This window comes from Rhyacophila brunnea, unplaced genomic scaffold (assembly GCF_057557595.1).
Source record: "Rhyacophila brunnea isolate RB1 unplaced genomic scaffold, BYU_Rbru_1.0 scaffold_3, whole genome shotgun sequence".
Taxonomy (NCBI): Eukaryota; Metazoa; Arthropoda; class Insecta; order Trichoptera; family Rhyacophilidae; genus Rhyacophila; species Rhyacophila brunnea.
The window spans coordinates 46,812,961-46,840,178 of record NW_028232965.1 but is presented as its reverse complement, the minus strand read 5'-3'; the positions used below and the strand labels follow the sequence as shown (position 1 = coordinate 46,840,178).

Here is a 27,218-nt window from a genome sequence, read left to right as displayed (position 1 = left end):
CCTCTTATACTTAAGGTATGTAAGTATTCTTCAGTGTACCACCAACATTGTTTAATTTGAAACGCTTCATTTGAACTATTGGGAACTTTTTTTTATTAATAAAGAGATTAAGTGCTATTTTCCAACCCATTCAGTATCCAACTCCCTACTTCAATTACAGTTTGTCAATTTATGGCTACGGCCGTATGTTGTAGCTTAAATACTGAAGAATTCCAAAAGAAATGGCGTATTTAAAAAAAATACTACCTTATACTTAGGTCAATAATTATTATAAAGCAATCATTATTCATAGGATGTTTATCACACTTGAATGGTCAAAGATATAGCTTATAATAAGTATCTTTAGAATTATCTTCAAATGTGTTAATCTTGCCCATTTTTTGAATAATAAAATCCCTAATTCTTGTCAAATTTGGGATCACAGAGATTATCAATATAATTTTTTATCGTAAATATTTCACTATAATAATGTCGACATAAATTATACTGATGGTTTTATAAATGCGTTTAAAAATTAATAAATGTAAAAAATCTTAACACCACTGCACATTTATGTACTGAAATATGACTATATTCTAAAACATTAGAGCGAGAGGTTTAAAAGAATACTATATTAGGTAATAAAAATACTTTATACAGTCATCAAATGTTTAAAATAAATATAAAGGATAATAAGGCTTCAAAATTATATAAATAGATTATCTACAACGGTTAAGGAATGTCCAGGATCATGCTTTGAAAATAGAAAAAAGCTCCATTTTGACCCACGCTGAGCACGTCCGTCCTTAATATTTAGTCTAATAAAATTGGAAATACGGTCATCTCTTTCCGATAGATAGCTCACGGAAAACTGTGCCACAGTGAAATGTTTTACGTACAATTTACATGTAACCTCCTACTTCGGACGATAATCGTACTCATACATCTGTGTCAATATCGACTACCCTATAATATGCTTATTCATCAATTGAATCAATAGCTACGATTATGATGACAAAATAAAATGTTAAATAAAGATTATGATATAATTAACTATAACTATAAACACATAATCATCATAGATGGAGACGTTCTTTTGCGCATTAGAAATAAAGCACGAGAAATTGGCAAACAAGATACTGTTTAAATAAAATATATATTATACAGCCTGCGTAAAGTTAATACATGGTTAGTATTAAAGGTTCTTTTATTTAGTTGATACTTAAATAACAGCTAAATGTTGATGATCGTTTCCATGTTTTATAACCATCCTTATAACGAAAGTACGTCAGTTAAGTACAATATATTTTAGTATTGCGCTTTGGAGTATGTATTTTTCCTCAAACAGTTTTCCCTACATCCCCATTAAATATAATATTCATTTCACCTTTTAGGCTGTTTCGCACACGTAGCAATATATTTAACGATGCATGTATGATATCATTAAAAAATATATGTTATCTTATATCGCACATATACCGTTTAAGATCTTTAGAAGTGAGATGAAATAAAAAACAGGCAGGGTAGGTTGGTTTGACTCCCAAATGAATAACGTAGAATTTGGTGCGTGAATGAAATGAACCCTGGTTTTATTATCTCCTTCCAAATAAATATCAATTTAATTATTACAAATATGTTTACAGATTATAATTTAGCGGTGTGAAATCACGAGTATGCGTTCTGATGGATTTACGAAATCGATCGGGCAAATCGAAACGATAACCTTACGGTTAAATCTTTGATAACTGAATGACGATGTTGTTTTCTTCTACTGAGTGTTTTATAGTGATTCGATACAATAGAAAATGCTGCTATCACTACTTGAATATTTTGATAATCATGCTTAAGTAATGCATGATTCTTTTCGTAAAGTATAAATAATTGTTTTTAATTTGAACAATTATGCAGTTTAAATGATTGAGTAAGATTGATTTTCATGCAAACAACTTTTGTGCATATCATAGCAAACTTAAATAGCATTATTTATTAATTTGCGATATTATTGATTAATTGAATTATTAAATTATTTTTGCTAAATTAGCTTTCTGTTGAAATTTGATTGACTATCATAAATCGCTTGTTTTGCAATTCTAGCAATATTATGTTGCAAGATACATTGTAGTTATAAATTAATGGTTTCCTGCTAAGTCATGCTAAATGGAAGGGTATTGACCCTACAGATCTAATAGAGATGTGGTTATAAGTCAAGAAAATGTGTATGATGTAAAGTCACGAGTAACCATTGCATTAAACTATAAAATGGTTTGCGTCCATGGATATGCGATGAGTGTGTAATATATATAAATAATTACAAGACAAAAATAACTTTTTATGTACCACGTTTTTAAATTTTCTGTTGAATCATATTAACTTGACAATTCTGTGTATTAATAATTTAGAACAAATAAGGCAATTGTCAACAAATCATTTTTTTGCTATTTTGCAACAAACAAATATAGAATACTGAAATGTCATTTTGATTTCCACGCACGTATATATTAATAATTTAATTGCTAGGACCACCCCCTTAGCAACCAATAATAGTGGATTGGATTACGGGTTTCTTCCGAAATAACTTTTCATACAAAACAGAATTCACTGGAAATTAATTCAATTCTACTTAAAGATGGCTAAAAGAATGCATTGGCATCGTGTTCTGATATATTCTAAAAGTTTCAAATGTCTATCTTTATAGCCGGGTAGTTAAAAATCGATTGCAAGATTTGTACTGGATAAACAACCACCGGACAAATAAGAATACGAGCTAATAAAAACGTTGTAAAATGGTTTGCGTCCAAGGATATGCGATGAGTGTGTAATATATCTAAAATACAATTTAAACTAGTAGGACGTAGGTCATACATGAAATGCTTATCAAATTTCGTTATTATTGACTATCGGTTTTTGTCTATTAAATCAAGGAATATTAATTACCTTAATTACTAACCGACGCTCGGCTCTCGCCAAATATTTTAGTTATAACGTCTACTTGAACTTGCTAGCAATTTGTAATAAGGCTCGTAGCATAATTGGTTAATGCACAATTGGCGCGATACCAGTGGTTATACGGGTTCAACTCCCGTCGAGCATCATGTTTTTTTCAAACATGATTTATAAGCCAACTTAGCATTTCTCTTGAAAGATCTAGCATTTTTAATACGCATCTATCTTGCAAAATACGTATCTGACATATGGCGTAAAAATCTAACATTTTTTAACACCGTATAATTATCACAAATAAGTCTAAAATATTACACTATTTTTTTTGCTTAAAAATCAACATGATGGCCTAACATAGCAACAGAATAAATATAACATACTATATTTAAGTTATGTTCAAAATTTGTAACTACATTATTTTGTAGTTATATGGATTATATTGTGTTAGTTATGAAACAGTAAATTCTTCTAATGGATTTAAGTTTTGTACTATTCTATTTGAGTCACAGTACATTGAGTACAAAACTTAAATCCATTAGAATTTAAATTCAAATTTCATTACGTACCCTCTTTCGATAGCATTAATATAACTTCTTCTTCAATATATTTAGTTTCATGAAAATAATGTGAATGTTTTTATATGACTTACTTTTTGAAACAATGGTTTCGAGATTTTTTTTTTAATTTTGTGAAAATCAAGCATTTTTTTCTGCCAGCTATTTTATTTTCATAATATATCTGGCAAATTTTTGTAAAAGATAGTTGGCAACACTGATGCGATTTCATATGGTTTATCTAATCTTTGATATTAAAAGAAAAACACACTTGCAGTTAACTATAAGGTTTTTAACATGAAACATGTTTTACTCATGATTTCCGACGCAAAAGCGAAAAACAGACGTAGAATAACTATAGACGCGCAGCCCGCCCGCGGCCCGATTACTTACGCGCGTCGATTATTTTCATTGTACGTTCAGTAGACTACTATGCAGCCTACATTCTGTGCGACGTATTTTTCTTCTGGTAATTTTACTTCTTTAGTTTTATTATTGTAATTTTATAATTCTCAGAAAACTAAAATTGTTTGAAACCTTTGGATTCGGTTACTTTGACAAATAAATTTTCTTTCGAATTTGGACAACCGGCATTCAGAGAATCAGTAGGCAAAGCATGTTCCATGTTTAATAATTTTAGCTGTCAGGTTAAATTTTTACTATATTTATTGTGAACTAATGTTATATATTATTTAGCATTGTCTTTTTCTCTTTCTTCCAGTGCGTCCTATTCGGCACGTTCATGATATGGTTCGCATCAATCACTATCAACCTGGGACCAACCTTTCTTTCGGGAGCTTTGGCGGCTAGCGCCGAGAGTGGGCCACGAGCCCCTTCGTGTCCTCTGGTGCATGGACCCTACAGACACTACGTCCTGAACGTCCTGTGGATAGCCATCAATCTGATCTGCGTACTCCTCACGCTTTTTCACTTACGGAAATTGCACCGGGATCTAACAAAGGTGGGTGTGTTATTGGTGTTATATTTGGATTTACCTCTTGTATAATTTTATTCAACCCGATTGTATAGGTCAGCTGAAATACTTGTAGACAAAAAACATTCTATGGTGGAACAAGGCAGATTGCGATTTTTTCTACTGCGCACGAATTACATAGGGTAATTTTAAATACGGTTTCTGTTTTTATTTCTGACTGTTCTTACATGTAGCTAGTAAATAGTTAATAGACATAACTAATTGCCAGCTAAATATGTTGGTTTGATATGCGCAAAAATCGTTTAGAATTTTCAAACTCTTTGATATGCGATTTGAAATGAGAACAAAATAAATATATTATAAAAGCGACGAATACGTTGGGTTCTAGTTTTATAACATCTTTTTCAATAATATTTTATTGTTCATGAAAAGTAGCAAGGGAAAAGAGATTATCTTCTTAAGGATAAGCAAGTAGAGCGGAAACAATATTCTAGAAACTAGACCACACTTTTTTGCCCTGTCATCGCTATGTCATTATATGCTTTTTGATGGAATCTAATTAATAAAACCATTGTAATAATATATCATACAAGAATTTAATATAATAATGTAAACACAAGCAAAATAGTTTTGGCGTTTTTTTTAAAGCATGATCTGTCACTAATGTTAACTGTATACAGATTCAATTTTAAAATACAATGATAAGGACTTGGATACACTACACAAAATACGGTGAAAATTAACTGCAGTTTTCCAGCTACGCTACAGTGCGACTTATATTATATGTCAAGACTTATACATCGCCACGAATATTTTTGGAACTAAAATCCTCCCTCAGAATTTACTTCCTCCGCTACTACATAATTCAATGCCCTTAATTCAGTGTGTGTTACGTTACGTGTTACGTTACCATTACGTGGAGTTTTATTAAAATTAAAATGCCTAAACCTTTACTATAGCAAATGAAAAGCTTTATTTCAAAGGTGAAAGTATTGTCAGGAGGAGAAATACAAAAGAAATCTTTTAATTTCTCTCAAAAATGCCAGAATCTAGCAGTATCTACTATGACAAGTCATCACGAAAAGAGGTCGTTACGTAATAGTATCAGCGTGCAAAAAGCATGATGCAACAGTGTCAGCGCATGCAGTGTTGCAACGTAGAAGACATGATAATATAGACGTCGGTCCTATATCTGCAGATTACCGGATGTACAAACAACCAGGCATCTATCAATTAGTGCTATTTTTTGATATTCAAATTTGTATAAGTTCTTGTATCTAAAATGGAAACAGTACAAATTTTACGTATTTATATATCTCGATTATAAACGTTTTTGAATCAAACATGACTAGGTAAGAATCATATGTCAGAAATATTGTAATAATAAAAACGAGTAAGCTCCATCTTTAACAGCGAAATAGCATTGCGCCTTTCACCCACTTGCGTGAGAACGAGGCAAAATTTTATGGTGACGTTATTAAATAATTTATTAGGATACTAGATAGAAAGCACATCAAAGGATGTATGAAAAATATCATTTTTTGTTAATTATTAAGAGCTTTATGATGTAATATAATATAATTTAGGAACATGCATCATATAAAATTACATAAAATATTTCCTCCTAGTAAAGAAAAATTATTTTGCGTTTGTAAAAGTATTATTTTCGCAATCAATAATTAATGAAATCATCCAAATGGTCAGAATGTCTTCTAAAGTCTTTCAACAAATCGATTTTTATACTTTGCAAAATATTCTCCATTAATGTATATTTAGTTATATTACAACGTTTTTCTTAGATCGTATTCTTATTTGTCCGGTGGTTGTTTGTCCAGTACAAATCTTGCAATCGATTTTTAGCTAATTTCCCGATTAGCTAGACATTTGAAACTTTTAGAATACACCAGAACACGATGCCAATGCATTTTTTTTAATGAATTGAATTCATTTTTAGTTAATTCTGTTTTGTATGAAAAGTTATTTCGATACCTTTATTCGTTGCTAGGGGGTCCTAGCAACTAAATTATTGAATAATATATACGTACGTTACTATGGAAATCAATATGAAATGACATTTCATTATTCAGTATTTCTATCAAGTACAATTTTTTTGATCGTTTAAGTTAGTCAAGTCAAGTTTATATGATTCAACAGAAAGTTGTATATAAAAGTTCTTTTTATCTTGTAATTATTTTGTTTATATTTCATAAACGATAATGAAACAATATGGACGTATTATTTAACTAATAACTATTTTGTCAATTTTCACAGAAGACCCGTGCTTATTATGGGCATATATTTTTTTTAGAAAATGTAAAATTATAGTTATATGAAATTTAATTTTTGTCACACATATTTTGTTTATTGTGTATTATCTTTAAGATATTGAAGTTAGGATATTTTTCTAATACGGAGCCAAAGTAAATGAATATGTGGTAAAATTATTCTCTGGTACCACCATTAAATAATTTAATACAAACTCCAAAATGAGAAAGTAGTCCTACATTTTTTTGCATATAAAAATCAATCAATGATTTTTATGTGGAAAAATATTCAAAATCTTTGAATTTTATCTGAATAGTTTGCATAATATGCTGAGAAAATCTTTAAAATTGATCACGGAAATAAATGAAATCGAATTTGAGTAAAAATGTCACGCAGCATCTTTGCCGCCATTTTATAGCATACATGGAAGATGAACAGAGACCCAGTGACTTTGCATATTGTTATACATTCCATTTCACAATAGAGTTCCATTATTCATGTCAATATAACGCAACGATTTTTTCCGTTGTTGCAATTCAGTTTAGTGTGACCAGGCCCTTACAGTTTTAAGACAAAAAAAGGTAAAATAAATTGCGCTTAGTATCCTTTCAAGCGATAATACTGTTACGGCACTTTTATAGTTAGTTCACTTTGTTGTTAACAACTTTGGCTTTAAAGCCGCAATACAGAGCTATGCTATGTTCCATTTTATGCGCTATTTATCGCGAGATTCCTTTTGTCAGGTAATCCCTTTCTTTCAAAGCCAGATAACTTATTTTTACACTTTAGATTTTCAGCGAGCAGCTGAGGTTCGTGCCCTCTATTACACCGTATGGCGCGATTCCAGTTTTCAACGATTGCATAGAAAAACCGCCACAATATATTTGTTAGTGATAATTCATGAGCAGCAAAAAAATACTTTTACATAGAAAAAACAAGCACATATTGCCATATTTTTTTTTTCATATTCAGTGAAACATTCGTGATAACATTTGTACGAAAACATACTGTAACACTGAAGCTGTGAAACTTGGTATGAGTTCGATTCAAAGTATAGGTAATTTATAATAGGTAATTTTGTGTAATAGCACCTGTTCTGGTCAGGATTTCCGTCTGATTAGCGACGGAAAAAACATCGAGAGCGTCAACAGCTTCAAGTACCTGGGGGTACACATCACGGGAAATGGAATTTTACAGAAAGAGCTCGCTATCCGAATGGGAATGGCTGGAGCAACATTCAACTCGATGCGGAATGTCTAGGACTCATGATTGTACTCCGTCAAAACCGGTCTCTCGGCAGCTATCTAGGTTAGGTTTGTATCGAAGTATTAGCACCTATTGTAACAATTACAATAAGTTAGCCGTCTAAACTGTCAAAACTGTCTATCTCGCTCTAAAAGTTAACATAACCAAGAGAGGTGCTGTTAAAATATAGCCCTTATTATAACAATTATAATACGTCAATACATAAATATGATAAAAATCCTCATAGCGGCCAATAACAGTGTTGTGTATAGAATAAATGCGCTGGAATATTTATAGTTTATAAATATTATTACTATATTCTAAAACACAGACATAAAAATCGCGATGTTTCTTGAATACGTAGTTAAATATTTTGATATGCCTACTTAGGTATTCTAATTAAAAGCTCAATTCAGTGGCAACACACTTATAAAATGTATCGCCTTTCAGTTGAGTTTAATTGACTACAATCGACTGGTGTGCTATGAAAAATATAGCTTGTCTATTTCAGGCACGATGAAAAGAATACCTGAGACGGACGGCGATGTACTCTCCTACCTACATTTCATTTTTCTTCGCCGGTTTTCCGACGCCAACCATATGTTATACCTATCAATATAACGAAGATAAATGGTCATCTTTTTTCTTAGTGATTTGTTACTAGGAAGAAGAAACTTGACATATTTAATAATAAGTTCATATATTACACCCTTTATATCTATATACATACGGATTATTATTACTTTTTAATACTTTCAGTTAATTATTAGTTATAAAATCACCTATAAAAAGGTTGATACAAATAAATGAAGTTTCTGAGTATTTATAAGTTGAATATCGACAGTAAAAATGTCAATTGGCAATTAAAAAAAAACGATAAAAAAGTCTAAATATTTTCAAAATGCAAACCAACCCTGCACCATATCCATTACAAATCAGGCTTATCACGAAATACTTTAATTTGTATATTATGAAGCTTTTTCAGTTTTATGCCTGGGCGTTTTGTAGGCTGCATGGCCAGTTGTCTAAAACTTTGAACTTTTTTTGCACTTTTTACTACACTGATACGTCTCTTTGCCTGATAACGTCACCTAAAATTAGATCAAAATGATATTCACTTGTACGAATATATGTAGTAATAAACAAATAAATAGACAATATACCTACATAAAAATATATTACATCATATCAATCCTAAAGCCGGAGTGCAAAGTTATGAAGCGTACTTGACCGAGTTTAATTGATTTTAGGTTAAGAATGCCCACTCAAAACAAAAACACTGATAAACAGACAGTGCTGTTAATAATTAATTCATCATACTGCATTTTGATCGGGTGTATCACGCGAGCCTACATTCGGATGTCTTTATACGCTTGTAAATGTCTCAGCGCATCTATTCTATACACAAGAGTGCTATCGGCCTCTATCGGCGGCTATTGAGGATAGTTTATGATATTTATGTATTGAGTTACGGTAAGTTAGTTGTGATTGTTATAATAAGTGCTATGTTTTAATAGCACCTCTCTTGACTGTGTTAACTTTTAGAGCGAGATAGACCGTTTTGACAGTTTAGACGGCTAACTTATTGGTAACAATTACAATACCTCAATACATAAATTTGATAAAATACCCTCGATAGCGGCCGATAGCCACCCATAGCGATCGATGGCAGTCTTGTGTAAAGAGTAGATGCGCAGGAGCAGTTAGCTGAAGTCGCTACGCACTCAATTGTGCTTTTACTACGTTTATACGGTTTTTGGAAGAAACATATTATAATAACAAAAATATAGTAAAACGTAAAACAAAAAGTTTAAATATCACTTCCGACCAATCGTTGAGAAAAGATTTTTACGCTCAATAAAAGACCCTGCAATTATAGAAAAAAAATCAATTAAATTGGCCTTTGTGACCAAGTCGAAAGCGAAATGCGTCCGGCCCAATGGGTGGTTGTTGTTTCAGATATTGCCTTTCAGTATAAATGTTAGGAATATCCAAAAACCGATAAGTACGCAAGTCAATATTAAATTTGTAGTAAATGATATTTTTGTATTTCTATATGGATTCGTTTTAACAATATGCCCAGTTTTAAAACCCGATAAACTATTTTATTACAAGAAATATAAGCAAAATAAAATATGACATAAATATCGAAATTTATTTGTATAATGTTGTGAAAAATTTCACAACCATAGCAAAAAATATGTTTTTGTTATCGTAGTAGAAAACGAGTCGTTATTATTGTAAATAATACAAATACCAGTTATTTTTTAAACTCGCTAAACTATTTCGTTTAGTACCTATCGCTAAAACGCTCATAAATTAGATTAAAATGGCGAAAACTGAGACTACCCTTGGGCCTACATAATAGTACTACATACTTCTGTGTTTGACGACCTTTTCTAGGTCGATTTAGTTTAATGACAAAATAAAACATCACGTTAGTAACATTTAGGATGGCGAGAAAGTAGAATAGACCCACTCAATAAAAATAAATGTTTTCCAATAAAAGTGTTGTGTGGCCGGCATAGCGCCATTTTGTATCAGCATCCCTTATTATATATAACATTCAGAATATTACTTTACATTATATAGTATCATCGTCAGATGTCATGGGTCGATGGACTATTTTTTTTAAAATTATTTGTGTATGTTAACTAATGGGCCATTCACAGAGGTAAACAAAATTGATAAACATAACATCGGTCAACATAAATGATGTAATTGTCCCAATAACAGTAAGACAGTTTATTTAGTAAGTTAAGTAATAGCGCCTGTATGCGTGCATGGATTTACTGGCAACAATAGTGAGTAATTTAAACTAGCGTAAAAGTGCTGACTGTCTATCCAATTCATTATTTAAGAGTGAGCGAGGCGCGATGTTATCATTGTATGGTACTGTTGGGATATCATTACTGTGGGTGTTATCATGTTATGGGTAGTCATGGTGTTATGGATGAAGAAGTCGAGATTTGGTGGTTGCCCCGATGGATGTTGGAGCGAATTTTATTTTCAGCGTAAACAGTCAGTACAAGAGTATGTTACAGTAGTTATGTTACAATACATATGATACTGTTCCGAGGTCCGAATCTCCGTAGGATGAGATGTTGTGCGGAGCGATATAGAGACTGAGATTCTAATAGACCGGGTACTTATATTATACTTACAAGACGTGACAATTTTAACAATATTATTTTTTTTAATACCAAAATTATTTTATGCCTACGTTCATAAAACTTGTGTGTATAGATGCATGCTATGTATCAACTGAAGAGACAAAGTTACAATTGCCAAGGTGAAATTTAAAAAAAATCATAGAAGTAGAAACAAGAAAGAAAACGAACTGGAGACATCAACTTCTGTATCTTATCATTCATGGAGAGATCTCATGTAAGCGAGGTTATGGTAGAAAAAGAACGTATTGGCTCTAGAAAATCAGAAACTGGTGACTTTGAACTCAGCACTCCATCCATATTTAGAGTAACGACACGCAGAGAAAATGGCTTAACTCATCGCCGACGTCCGATAATGAATTACGTCCTAAAAAGAAGAGAATACATAAATAAATTGCTTTGATATTTTTTTTAGCCACCTCTGATTTTTTCTTTCTTTTCCCACAGTTTCCAGAATTAATTATTAGCCATCGTGGACATTATAATAAGCTACCCTTAATCCGCTTACTGAGAGATTAACCAGGTCTCATTATTATCACGCGAAGAGATTTCTCTGATTACACTGATTATTTTTCATTATCAAAATAACTGGAATGAAAATCAATTATTTGGATACAATTTTACTTTACAATAAACTTGGATATTTAGGAATTCCTGTACACTTAGTAAATCATGCCAATAGCATTAACAAAAAAATATAACCTGTTATAAATACATTTTATAACCATATATTTTTCTAGTTGAAATCAGTTATAAAAATAAATACTTAACGGCCCACGTGCTCGTCGTAGGTCAAAATTGAGTTTTTATTGTATTTTCAAACCATGATCCTGGACACTCCTTAAACGTTGTAGGTAATCTATTTATATAATTTTGAAGCCTTATTATCCTTATAGTTATTTTAAACATTTGATGACTGCATAAAGTATTTTTGTTACATAAAATAGTATTCTTTTAAACCTCTCGCTCTAATGTTTTAGAATAAAGTAATATTTCGGTACATAACTGTGCAGTGGTGTTAAGATTTTTCACATTCATTAATTTTTAAACGCATTTATAAAACCATTAGTATAATTTATTATGAGATAATTTTTGTAAAATATTCACGATAAAAAATTATATTGATAATCTCTGTGATCCTGTGAATTGTCAATTTATGGCTACGTCCGTATGTTGTAGCTTAACCACTGGGGAATGACAAAAGAAATGGCGTATTTCAAAAAAACACTACCTTATTCTTAGGTCAATAATTATTATAAAGCAATCATTATTCATAAGATGTTTATCACACTTGAATGGTCAAAGACATAGCTTATAATAAGTATCTTTAGAATCATCTTCAAATGTGTTAATCTTGCCAATTTTTTGAATAATAAAATGCCTAATTCTTGTCAAATTTGGGATCACAGAGATTATCAATATAATTTTTTATCGTGAATATTTTACAAAAATTATCTCATAATAAATTATACTAATGGTTTTATAAATGCGTTTAAAAATTAATGAATGTGAAAAATCTTAACACCACTGCACAGTTATGTACCGAAATATGACTATATTCTAAAACATTAGAGCGAGAGGTTTAAAAGAATACTATTTTATGTAACAAAAATACTTTATGCAGTCATCAAATGTTTAAAATAACTATAAAGATAATAAGGCTTCAAAATTATATAAATAGATTATCTACAACGCTTAAGGAGTGTCCAGGATCATGGTTTGAAAATACAATAAAAACTCAATTTTGACCTACGACGAGCATGTACCCCCTTAATTGATTTAGGTTATGTACTATTCCATTTTAGTATTTTTTTGTGACACGCATTTCATCGTTTGGCATCTTCATGCACTATCCGTATCTACTCATAAACATGGGTCGCATAAAAATCAAAGAGAATAGTACAAGATAAATCAATTAAAAATTTAATTCATATTCCATCGTACAATTCAGTCGATAGTATTCATTTTCTAAATAAATAGATGTCAAACTAATTTAAAAATTCATGCATATTATATCGTTGCTTTGCCAAACTCTCTTCGAGTCGTTGTAGTAATTTCTAACGCAACTCTCCTTGAAATCTGTTGAACTTTTATATCTTTTTTTCGTTATTAATTTTTTATTTATGTATTTACGTTTCGTGCCATAGTCCATTTAGCATAAAGCTACCCGGCAGTTGTTTGGGGACACCTGATATTACAGTACTTGTACGTAGAAGTATCAAACTCACAATTTTATTGTTTAATATTGTGTGGTTCCTGCCAAAAGTTTGTAAGTCTTGAAACCATGTTATGGAGTAATAACAATTTGAAAATTTGACATGCCCTATAAAATTAGGCATAATCTATATATCGAATGCCCTTGGCTTTTTTTCTAGCACACACATTTCTATATAGATACATAATCTGTTGTTAACTCTAACGATGTAGATGACTATCGACTTATCAACTTTTGGCAGTAACCCCACTACGTGTCATATTTACTATTTTTCAATCAATAACGTATTATGATAAATTTGACATTTCTATATAACAGGGCCATTCACATACAACTTTACTGAGAGCTAGTATCAAGTTGAATTTAAAGATCTTGGACAACCAAAACTGAACGAAAACAACTTTCGGTTGACTTAGAACGAGGCGCATAATACTGGAGATCAACATCCATATAGAGTTCATCAGAAAGAAAAAGAGATTTATGGAAAAATACTAAAATAACTTAGTAAAAGAAATAATTATACATAATATACAGGTGCTCGCGATAGATGAATAATAATATTTTACCCCGCGATGGCCGCGCGGATTAAGCGTCTGCCTATAGCGTCGTGGGTTCCAGGTTTGAATATTGGGTCTGACAAGTACATATATTGTTTTTTCGATTTGTGTATGAGTCAGAGTATGGACGGAATAGGATGTGCAAGTGGCTGACATCCATTTCTCGTAAAAACAAAATCTGTTAATACAAACCTCTACTCTCTGGAGGCCCATATGATCTTATTAGGATCGGACATGGTCGAAAAATAAATAAATATTATGTCTACATATAAGTCGTGAGTTTGAAATTAAAATACCTGGTCTTCATATAAAGTTGTTTGGTTTCATAGCATATACCTAATAGGTTGAGAAAGTAGCTAACATGCACTAATAAAAAACCTTTTCATGAGGCGGCCAAAATCCAGATTGTGGAGCCAATATAAAAAAAAAACAATTTATTTAAAATTTATCTTCACAATATATTTATTTATTTAAGAAAGGTAAACATCGACAAATTATATGTAGGTAAGTAGGTATCTAAGAAAAAATAAAACATTCGCTTTATTCTATGCTCACGGTAAATGGCTTTTTTTCACAGAGGCGGATACTTGCGCCTGTACCAACTTTGCCATTTAAAATAGAATCCCTGTGTGCAGCAGATTTTTGTTTTATTTGTTTCCAGAATGAGCATCGTTCGCTATACTAAATAAATACGCCAAAACGTAAAATAAACGAGTTTTTGTAGGAGAGCTTTTTGATTTCGAAACGAGAGAGCTTTTGAAGGATTACTCGTGTGCGACACTGTACTGAAGAGTAATCCAAGACCGTAAAATCTTTTTAGTGGTAGTAACACTAAGGAATCATTATACTTGGCCTAATAAACAGTAATTGCGTACGTATTAAATCACCTATTTGAACTCTTACACTACCAATCCAATGTTATAGAAATAATGAAAGCATTTTAACTGTCTATTAAATTTATGTATACTATTTATTTACGACACGTGCATCTCTCATATAGTGAGTTTGGTGAAGTATGATTACAAAACAGTTATACCTAATTAGAATACACCCCTGAGAAATATATAACCACAAGAAAAAATCTTTTTGAAAAAAATACGAAACCCAGCGGGATTCACGCCCATGTGCTCTAGCCGCTGACATATATGTGTCCTATCTAAGTAAACAAGTGTTTTTACAATAATTTACACGGATTTTTTGGATAAAATTTTAAATTTAAGTTTTAATTATTACCTTGATTACAAACCTGTGTCAGGATTACTCCAAATTTTTATTATAACGTACTTGCATTTGCTAATAATTTAATAAACTATTTTTTAATCAACGAATAATTCACAAAATTTAATAATGTGTTACAAAAAGTTAGAGTTCGATTTTATGTAATGGTAGTATTGGCATGTGATTTTATCTAAGTGAAATACGGAAACAAAACGTAGACAGATATTATACATAATAATAAGTACATAATTTTTACTAGCTATAATAATATTTACTTAAAATCTAAGTCAATACTAAGGTAGTAGTGAACAAGACGTGAATAATAATTATACTTTACTGTTACACCTGTATTGTATGCACAGTTTGTTTATGAAACGTGTGTTTGGTTCCACGCCGTGCATTTAGGTATCATAGCTGAATGCAATAGCCACACAACTATGACTCAAACCTCAAACCTGTGACCTACGCGCAATATTGATTTGTATAACTGAGGAATAGAGATTTTCCGGAAAATACAATCAAATATAATAAAATCATCCAGTGCTGTTTTTATGCGGTCACTATGTAAAGAAAAAGTTGATTCTACAAAGAATTCCTACCGACACACGTGTGTTCGAGACGGCCTTTGGTGAATTTTCCCGTCGCAGCCTTGCAGAACGTCTCTGAAACAAATAAAGGCATGTCGGCGAGGGAAGTGAAAGTACAAGTCGGTATCAAAGAAATCTGTATTACCAATTTACTTTGATCGGCGGAAATTGTTATACCGACAGCTAGCTGCTGAAAGCCAAAGCTCAATTTACAATTCGCTAGACCCTTTTTTAAAGTGCCCCCTTTTAAAATATTTAGCTTGGGCATTTCTACTAAATATTCTGCGTACTGAAATATTATTATAAAGTAATATTTTACTTTTTTACTCTTAAGTAGCTACTGACCCTTTTCCATTTAACTTTTCTGAATACATCGGATAATAATTAGCATACCTATGTATTTTTTTTTGAATGGAAATTTTTTTAGGAAGTTTTTACCTGCGTATTGCTTTCCAATGCTGATGTAAGGAATTGACTTTTGTAAGTATTTTATTTAAATAAAAAGTGGTTCCACATTTTGTAAACCCTTTCTTTCAAAGTAGGATTGATTTTCCCAGGGATAAAAAAAATCGTAACGTCATTACTCATTACAATATTGTATGCCTTGGATATTACTATCATCATCAGACTGGGTTGACTTGCTATTAAATTTATTCAGTTTTTTATTGTCACTTACTTAGCGGTCATATATCGACTGTTGACTGCCTCCTTATCCATTGGTTTCATATTTAGTCTTTCGGCGCTTTGCCCAACATGCACTTTCCTTAGCCACGTGTACTACACATTATTTTTGGAGTTTTCATATATAAATAATCCATGTTTGATATTTAAGCAGTAGTGCGCACATTGTTTGAACACTTTGTAAATGGGTTGAAAATTTTCATATTATAATATTTACGTAATTAACTATTTTTTTTCAAACGAATAATTAAAAACGAATAGTTAAACGAAGATTTAACATACATTATTTTGATAACACTTCTGAGAAAATAATATATACCTAACCAATAGAAAATATCTTTTTTGAAAAAAATACGACACCCAAAAGTTTCGAACCTGCGTAGCTTTGGATTCGCGCCCACGTGCATTGGCTACTATGCTATGGGAATATTATCTAATTCCAACAAATTTAACTAATAGTCCTTACAATACTCTCTGAAGTGCTTTCCAAATTGCATTACCATTGACAATCGGCTTTTATATTGATAAATCAAAATAGGTAAGTATTACATTTTCTTAAGACGGTACTTCAGTGAAACGGCAAATAATTTTCAACTATAGGTGCGACGATATTCCGAACTGGCTGGCAATCGGAGAGCGAAAGTCGAGCTGTGAACACGTCAATTTGTTTCGTGATGGCGAGGGGGGAATTAATTCTTAAATCGTGTAAAGATGACTAAAAAACGTTACCCATTTATTTAAAAAAGAAAACATGTCAATGAATATATTATTATTAGTAATAGAACAATAAACATAACATTAAATGGGCGCATGTTGACTTTTTATGACAAATTATGTTTTGTTCTGCACGCGTCATTTGCATAATCGGCGCGTCGCGTAGTCACGATCGTTATAGACCGTGCCCCAGCCGAAGTTTATCCTTAATTATTTAACCGACGTCACGGATCACTCCAAGATTTTTCGAGCCCGAATATTTTCAATGCCAGTTTAGCTATGCAAATAATCTTGTCATACAAGCCTGCGGATATATACATTTGATGTCTACATAAAAGTTCATATTCACCGAGTTTTATCGATGTAAATTTCTTATGAATTGACTACGCAGTTTGTCGTTATATGAAGTCAATGTTCAAAACATTTTGACACTATGTCAGTCCATGAAATCAGTGATAAAACAATCACAGATACGCCCACACCTTAGAAGATTACCTTTATTATATACTATATTGTAACCAATATTTCCAATAGCCATTAATGCCAGCATGTTGATTTTCAAGAAAATTTTGATAATATTCTAGCTCTTTCATGAGATGTGTTCGCGTTGCCAAGAAAATATAGATTTAACCTTTTCACTATCAACCAATTTTTACTAGGTGCACACTTGTAGGCCAGCTATTTTTAGAATAAAATAAATCCCTTAAAAATATGAAATAGGAACAGAACAAAAAATATTTGAGAAAAATTACGAAATCAACATGTTTATCGAGTTTATCGTAAATATTTTCACACTAAAATCATAAATATTGTTTATAAAATATACTTATAAGTTTATTCAGAAGTTATGACATGTACAAGAACACACGAGTTAACTCGTCTATGATCTAAGATAATTTTATGGATAGGTATATATGATTATAATATTTAATTAAGTAATCTTATGCTTTTTATATAAATTTAGAGTTAATCGATTGTTATTGTTGAACCTAAATATGTACGATATGTGGATAAAAACTGGATAAACATGTATTAATATAAATTTATTACTGAAGGTATAATGAAATTATATGTAATTCTGATAGCAGTTCTAAAAGGTAGTTTTTTCTTAGGATAATTCATGGGTTGGCAAATGATACCTTATAATATGTACCCTACGTACATATAATATACCTATTAAGTATTTTTCCAAAAATACTATAATACTTACCTTTCAAATGAAAACTAAGAATATGTGACAATAATAGAGAGGCCACTTAATATTTTAAAATCTCGAGAACGTAACATAAATAAAATACAATTTATAGTAGATAAAAGTTTGTTTCGTTCGTCATTTTTTCATAAAAATACACGTACCTATGTTGAAAAGAAGATAAAACCTGTCATTCGAAAACCTAACACAGTGATTCTCAATGAGAGATCCGCAAGAATCTGTAAGAGTTTGCTGAAAAGTTACTGGCCATATTCATTGTAATTGAGAAAACCATTTTAAATTAATAAGTATTTTAGGTGGCATATTAAAATGCGAAAAAGTTAGTATGATAATAATAATAATCTTTATAATCATAAAAGTATAATATTATATTATCTACACAATTGACAGTATAAAAACATTTATTTTTTTGGTTTTTAAATACTATTTCCATATTTTATATTATTATAACCCCAAGACTAATTTCGTCTTGCGACGTTTCTACGATTTTTGAATAAATATTCACAATTAAAATAAGAAAATATCTAAAAAAAAAATAGTGTACTTATCATATTAGTTGTTTGAACGGACGTTGGATATAACAGACAAAATTGTAATAAAACATCCTGTTAACATGTTATACATGTTTCAATCTTAGTGTCACCGCCCATAAACAATGATCTGCACATGATAATCTAATAACATTTATTGACTATTCGTCAGATCACGAATTTAAATTATATTAAACGCATTTTCGTAATTTTAGAGAGTTAATTATTCAAAACAAAAACAACAGACTTCAAAAGTGCTAACAAAAATTGATTCTTATTTTAAAGTATGATTACCGAAAGCAAGCGTATCGACATCGAACATTAACGTCATTCCACAACAGGTGTATCTGGATATATCATCCGAAGACGAATAAATAGGATTTTGTTTGTGTTTTTATGTAACGGACTTTCGGCTTTAACGGAAACCCGCTCACCCGCATTAGTCCGTTATATCGAATTTTACTGTATTTCTTTTTACAATATATATATAATATATATATATAAAATATATATATCAGTAGCGAAGGGTGGAGGTAGGCTGTTAAGATCCGCCATAAATAATGCACATTAAATTTTGTTAGTCATGCGTATTTGTTTTTATTGAACTAAGACTACACTTTACATAATATGATATTGGTTAGTTTATAAAAACCAATTAAGCCCTGCCTAAACAAACCCATAATACATATTTATCATACTTATTTGTTTTCGTTGGATTAAGAATACATATTACACATAATATTGTTGGTTCGTTTTTTATATTCATTAAGCCCTGCCTAAACTACACTATAATAGATATTATTCTATTAAAATATTATTCTATCTATAAAATATCCAAATTTATGTATATTTAAGTGCATAATTTAAGATATATTATAGATAGACGAGTATTTTTTACTATTATCTATTTTGGCTTGGTTTTTGAAGGGTTTAATTGAATTTTAAAACTAACCAACACTATCTGTAAATTGTAGTCTTATTTCAATGAAAACAAATACGTATGACTGACAGTGTTAAGTATGCACTATTTATGGCGGATATTAACAGCCTTCCTCCACCCTTCGTCACTGATATATATATAATATATATAAAACATAATAATATATCGTCACTGTTCTGGCAGAAGACACTAATTTTAGAAAATGACATATTCAATTAGTTATACCAAAATGTTCCTTATTTCAAACTTTACCGTCTGGAAACCTTCTTAATAAATAAACATTCTTTATTTTAAAGTCATCTTTTTTACGATTACTTAATAAACTCACATGATAGACCATTTCAAACATTTTAACAACTTCAAAGTCAAATTACTCGACACTAGTATTCTCCAGTTAGTGTGTTCTGCCAGAACGGTGAGAGAGGCGATATACAAAATTATGTAGTGTTTGATTATAATCAGTAAGCTACTCGTAGACGTGCAGTATAAACTTTTTTTCTTTATCCCAGGTGAAACTAATATAATATGTGTCAGACAGAGGTAAGATATTTTATAAAATATTTCAAGGGTTTCGCTAACCGAAAAAGGTTAGGAATCAATGACCTTACCTATAAATTATAGCATTGTTGGGTTTTATTGATAGAGAAAAATACATCGTGTATAGAAGGAAGAGGAAAGAAACATTCTTTTGTACAAAAAGGGCAATGTGACTGATCGCAATTTCATCACTAGTTAGATTCCGTCGTCTATTCTGCCATAAAAATAACAATAGCCTGACCAAAGCTTACGCAATAGACAAAATAGTATACACTGGTATAAATCGATACAATGATTAAAGTAAAATGATCATGGTGCAATATTGATTAGGGAAATTTATCTGCTAATATTTATAATGTTGATAAAATGAATTAATTCATACATACATAATTTTCCCATATCTCAGAAATATACATAGTTATTATTAAAAGGAACAAAGACTATGGAATCGAACAGGACTGCAATGTGCTTTAATAATTTATACACCTGCGCCCTACATAATTCCGACGAAATTAATTAATAATCATTTGTCATCTATGGAACTCTCAATTCCACACAAATTGACGAAGATAATGATATGTTATATGATTGAAAATGAAAATAGTAACAAGATGACGAAGATAAATAAATAATAATAATAATATATCGACTCTCCTTATAGACGCGACTCTTTTACTTCTTCGCAAGGTTTACTAATAATAATTCTAACAACACTCATGATCATTTTAGATAAAGTTTTATTATAAGCGCTTCACATTCTGTAAATTGACAGATCCGTATTCGTAATACATAATAGCGTAAAATGAAAATTTGGGGGCGTTCCTTATTTGAAAACGGAAGTGCGATTAGCTGCACTGGAAGGTATTGTTAGTTCACAGATTTAACACGTTGACTAATAGAAATAAAGTAGTGTATGTATCGTTAAATTATTTATCGTCATGATCGATCATGTTATACAAACGCTACAGCTGGCAACACTACGGCCCGAACCGTGACGATGATGAATTGTCATATAATGTTAAATAATTAATTAATCTAGGCGTAATAATTGAGAGATGTAAAATATTAGAGCACGAAAACCAGCTTATAATGAGTTGTAATAGTTTTTGATTAATTAATTTCGATTGTGCATACATCTGTTGCACACTAAAGCGTACAGAGACAATAATATGTTCGTAATAATATAATCTGAGCTTAGTGCGACTACGTTATGCGAATCATGTCATATGAAGAGATTATAGGGGATTTCCACGGATATAATAATATATAGGCTAGCGGAATGTGATGACGTGATAGACGAAAACAATGACCCGAAACTAGAAATGTATTAGAAGTTACTAATATATACGCATAAAGAATATCTATCTGAAACACCCACTTATAATTTATAGATATTTATTAATTACTCATAAATTTCTATAGGAAGAATCTGTTGTGTGCTTGAAACGATATTTGAAACCATTAATTAATTTATAATTATTGCTGAAGGTCATAGTTTCTGCTTTGTAAATGTCAGAATCAACAAAATTCGTAGATTAAAGTTGAGTAAATGGCTTGTGATTGTGCCTTTTTGTAAAAACTAACATTTGGGTATTTAGTTTGCGTCTTATTTATCATCGCTGATGATTTTTTTCATACTATCAAAGATGGATAATAGCAACAAAATATTAAACAAATAACAATAGGATTATTGTTATAATTATGATGTTTGTTATTTTTCTAATTAACAAAACACGTGTAGGTACAAGACGGCGTTTCGAACTATACTATTTAGTGAATACCAAGTTGATTTCAGTGTTTAAATAGATAATAATAAAATAATTGGCAGTTTTATATTAAATTTAATTTTAAAAATTAAAAACTAAAGCATTTATTTTAATGTAAGCATGTTGTAGAACAGTTTCTCAAAATAGAATTTTCCGACTAGTTTTCTTCAAGGCATGTAATTAAATTTAATGTTAATTCTCTTGAAGCTCGTACCTAAGTCACTTCTGCCCTTAAAACATTTTTCCCTTCTCTCACGTGGTATAGTTTCCAATCCTGATATTCTCTAAAATTTTATTTTCTATGCACCCGTCAATTACATACGTGGTCGCAGCGCAGCCATGACCTATTTTGGGTGAAAACTTTTTCCTGATGACGTCAGGCTCACCGGACACCAATAACGAGAACTGTGCGGATAGATATTATGTAGAAATTTTTAACGATGCAATATGTATTTTGTTTTTAAAATTATACTTTATTGGATAATTTGTATTTTTCTTGGATTATTGTGTTTTTTTTTTACTAATTTGATTTACCTGTAAGTACTTTTTATTTTAAATGTCATATTTTGCTCAATGTGTCTAAATAAATAATCAGATGCTCATCAAACTTAATGCAATGGACACTCGATTAATTAAAATGCATTATTTAAAAAAATCCGCAGAAACATAACTACCATAAAAAAAACTTCAAAAATGGTTAAACAGAGTGGTATTCGAACTCACATTTTTCATTATTCGGGCGAATTGAAAATCAATTGCTTCAAATTTTAATAGAAAACCAGCTTTGCAATCGTAACTGACTGTGATTATGGAGTGGTTCATAATAATATAATAAAGGTGATGGGTGTAATTGTAATGTTTGTATAAAAAATACTACAAATATAATATATAATACCAGAATCTTGCTTTCAAGTTTTTATGCGAACTTTGAGTTGTTTTCGGCTTTAATAAACGCTGGATTTAATGCCAAATGTCCAATGTGAATTTCGAAAGTTTGGTTCATATTCAAATACGCTAAGTTAGCAATGTTGAATAATATTGTCTTATAGGATCATTCTAGATTAATTTAAAATATAATTATAGTGATTGATAGGATGTATTTATGGCATGATTGAATAAAATAAAAAAAAACAATGATGAGGAAATTCTAGGTAACGTTTCTGTACAGAAAAAAAATATTATAATAACGTATATATTGTGAAATAATGATAGTAATAATAAAAAATAGTATTAATTACACTCGTGGAATTTTGGATCATTTGGTAGGCAATTTACTGATGAACGTGTATGGACTAAAAATGTAAATTAAAAATAGTTTGTGTACAATAATTACTAATTCAGTTAATTGTAATGGATATTTGATAATACTAATATACACACTGCATACATTTTACGATTGAAATAATTTCACGCTATCAGCGAAATTACTATTTAAATTATTAAAATATGATTAAGTACATATTTATGATTATTTTATACTTTATAAAATGTTATGAATAATAATAGCTGTGCGTTTTATTTTTAATATTTTCAATTCGCCCTCTGTCATGATTAGAGGAATCGGTTAAATTTGACAGATTTACATTTTTGGCATGTTTATCTGTAGGCACTTTCTTATACCCGTAGTGTTCAGATTTTTTTATAATATGCTAGATATAACATAACAATAAAATATGTTTTTATGCAAAAAATAAGAATGTCCAGAGTTAGAGAATAATAAAAACTACCATCACTATAATGGATGAAATGAGAAGCGAGAATAGAGGTAAAAGCAATTCAATAAAAATAATTTAAAAAAAACTGAGAGATCATATGTTTAATATAAAAAATCGATAATTAAATGTAAAAAATATTAAAAAAAAAGGATTTTATATTCAAATATGAATTTGGAAAGGTCAACAAATAATTCATGTATCTATAGGCAGCAAAGGCCCACATTGGGTAAGTACAATATGACCATAAATGGGTTTCCACAAAGTGGAAGTTTGTATTAACAGATTGTGTTTTTACGACAAATGAATGTCAGTCACTTGCTTAGCCTATTAGGTCCATACTCTGACTCATACACAAATTGAAAAAAATATGTGTACTTGCCAGAGCTAGGATTCGATCTTGGGATCCACGACGCTATAGACCGACGCTTAAGCCACGCGGCCATAGTGGGTAAATATAATACGGATAATAAATGAAATGTAGTTGTGACGTTGCTTTTTCCCAACGATATAATATTATATAAGTAAAAGCCTTCGCAATAATTGACGGATCTTCCCCATGCACAAAAACTTACAAAAGAAAAAGTTTCCAAAAAAACACTACTGGGAATTTCGACGAATTTACGTTTCTTTTTACCTTCCTTTCAAAGTTAACGTATGTCCCATTCAGTGGCGTATTAATTGGGTTTTCAGATGTTATTTAGTTTTGTGCAATGTTTTGTTATTCAATGAACATTTACTTTAATTTGAAAAGTTAAAACTAACGTAGGTAACGTACGGTATGTGTACATTGTCTATTATTTCCTTAATTAGTCTATTTTGTTTTAATACATAGTATTCCTTATAATTAGAATTATTATTCAACTATACGATAGTACCCGACCCACGATAACCAAGCGACTTATGCATCGACTTATAATGTCATAGTTCCCGGGAATCCTGGGTCTGGCAAATACACAATATAATGTTTAAAATGCGTGTTTGGAGTCAGAGCATGGATATAATAAGTTGAGTAAGTAACTGATATATTATGTTTCTCGTAACAAAAATATTAATACAAACCTCCACTCTGTGAAGGCTTATATGATCTTCTAAGGATCGGACTTCGTCAATAAAAAATACATTACCTAGTACTTAATTAACAATAAGATATCATAAATTTAAGATATGGTATTCCATGACTCTAAAAAATGAAATATTATGGAAAATTGAAACCTTAGCGATGAAGTTCTATAGATGTATCCTAAAAATGTAGTAGACTAACGGACTACTTATGTTGACATTCTCAACTTAAAATAAAAGACCCGAGATGTTCTGTGTAACATCAAAACTGTACAACGTCAGTACTTTGGTCATATTATGAGAGCATAAAAGCAAAATATTCTCCAGGTCAATGTCTAAGGAAATTTTAACTTTCTATATGTACATGTAGCAGAGTATGTTGCACTGTGCAAATAGCTTTTTGGAGAGCCTCCAATACAAGATTTTAAAAAATGTCACAGTGATATTTTAAACACCACCACTCACGATAATTTACGATAGTTCCAAACGGGGAACCAAAAAAGTGCCATTATAACAAAGTAACTGGTTGATTATAAGTGACAATGCAATCATTAAAATTATATATTGTGTTTCGTCAATCGTCAAAAACAAGTGGACTAAAATAATTTCAACTCAAAAGTCTTAAAATAAATGTAATTATTTAATTAATAATTATAACGTCTATTCTTAGATCCAATTCGCAACCCTATGATTTATATGAGTATTAGTAAACTTTATACAATATGTCCATTTAATTAAGCGCAGTGCATACTGAAATTCGACCAGACATCAACAAGTCTGTTCCGTGCATACAGCCACGACAGTGAGGCTGCGCGACCTCCTTTCAAAACGGACATACCTCGTTGTCACAGAACAGATTAATAAATAGAATACCGATAGGCCATAATACACTACAATTTTTTGAACTACACGAAAGCGACATTAATTTTGTGTGTTTAAAAATATATTGCATGCAACATCAGAATATATTTTCAAACAAAAATTTTGCATTCACGGTACAGGTTTATAGATTTTGTGAAATGAGTTTGTATGTGCGACCCAGCGAATGTACGTAATTTGCTACCCTTACTGTAGAAACTGTGCATCTTGTCTGATGATTGAAAAATTTGGACGCCTCTGGCGCATTCGAGGGCGAGAAGGCAAAAAACCCTTGTTACCTTATTTATTCATTTGAAAGGGTCCACTTTAATGTTCGTTGGCCAACCAAAAAAGGCGACACTGTACCTACGTTTACTTTTATCATAAAAGCCGAAATACAGAGGCCGGATAAAATGCAACGCGCCAAGTGCCAGGGTGCCGATTCTCCCTACAATATGTGGGTGAAATAAAACAGCGGGCCGGTGAAAGCTCCCAAAAGCGTCGCGACGGCGGTTTTCATGACGTACAATCGCAAACCTCAGCTTTCAGGCACTGTTTTATGAGTGAAGGCTTCAACTTGAATGGTGAATATTTTATCGGAATTATACTTCAGCGAATTGAAGCCTTTTATTTAGGTAGCCTCACTGCTGTGTATACGTTTAGCCCATAACGTAACGTTAAAAAAATGTACTATGCCTAAAAGGATTCATAATATAAATATTTTATATTTCAACATTTGCAAAAATCAAAACTAAAATGTCATGTAAAATAACTAAGTAAATAACCATATTCGCTCCATATGAATCTACACAGAATGGAGGTTGTATTTTTTCAGACTTTTTAGAAGGAATACTTAGTTGTTAGCCAATTTCCCAACCCGTTGAGTCTTTGCACTGAATTAAATACACATTAAAAAAAAAACTACAATAATTCGTTTACTAACCGCGTGTTGGCGTGTTTGAAACCCATACCAACAGTCCCGTATTAGTACAATAACGGCCACTCTACGCAATACATACAAAATACAATTTTAAACTTATCAAATATTAAATTACTTGTCTACTTACATAATTTTGAAAACACTTCTTAGAAAATATATTATAACCAATAGAAAAAATATTTTAGAAAAAAGTAAGAAACCCCCGCAGGAATCGAACCTGCATCTCTCGAGTTTCGCGCCCACGCACATAGACCACCATTCTAAAGGTACGACGACAAATTTTAACTAATGGTTCTTATAGTACTCTCTGAAGGGCTTTTTAAATTGAGGTACTATTGGCTATCGGGGTTTTTTTATCTTAAATCAAAGTAGGTATTACTTTAATTACTAGCCGACATCACGGATCACTCCAAGATATTTTAGTGTTGTAGCTTCCTTGAACTTGCTAATAATTTTAATTAATTACGTTTGTTCTTCAAGATTTTATTAAGAATTTAACATTCCAATTATTGAACATGTCTACTTGTCTACGCTTAAGTGTAAAACTCATAGAATGAGAGTGACTATTCAAACGTTATACTTTAAATACGTGAGTTTGCTT

General features: G+C 30.9%; 1 protein-coding gene across 1 annotated transcript in view; it reads left to right on the top strand.

Annotated features, from left to right (window-relative positions):
- LOC147068451 (uncharacterized) overlaps positions 1–27,218 on the top strand; it is a 343,294-nt gene that overhangs the window by 271,278 nt on the left and 44,798 nt on the right. The window contains exon 6 of the mRNA XM_085952989.1: positions 4,195–4,434. Coding sequence (XP_085809115.1) covers positions 4,195–4,434 — 240 coding nt within the window. The remainder of the gene's footprint in view (positions 1–4,194; positions 4,435–27,218) is intronic.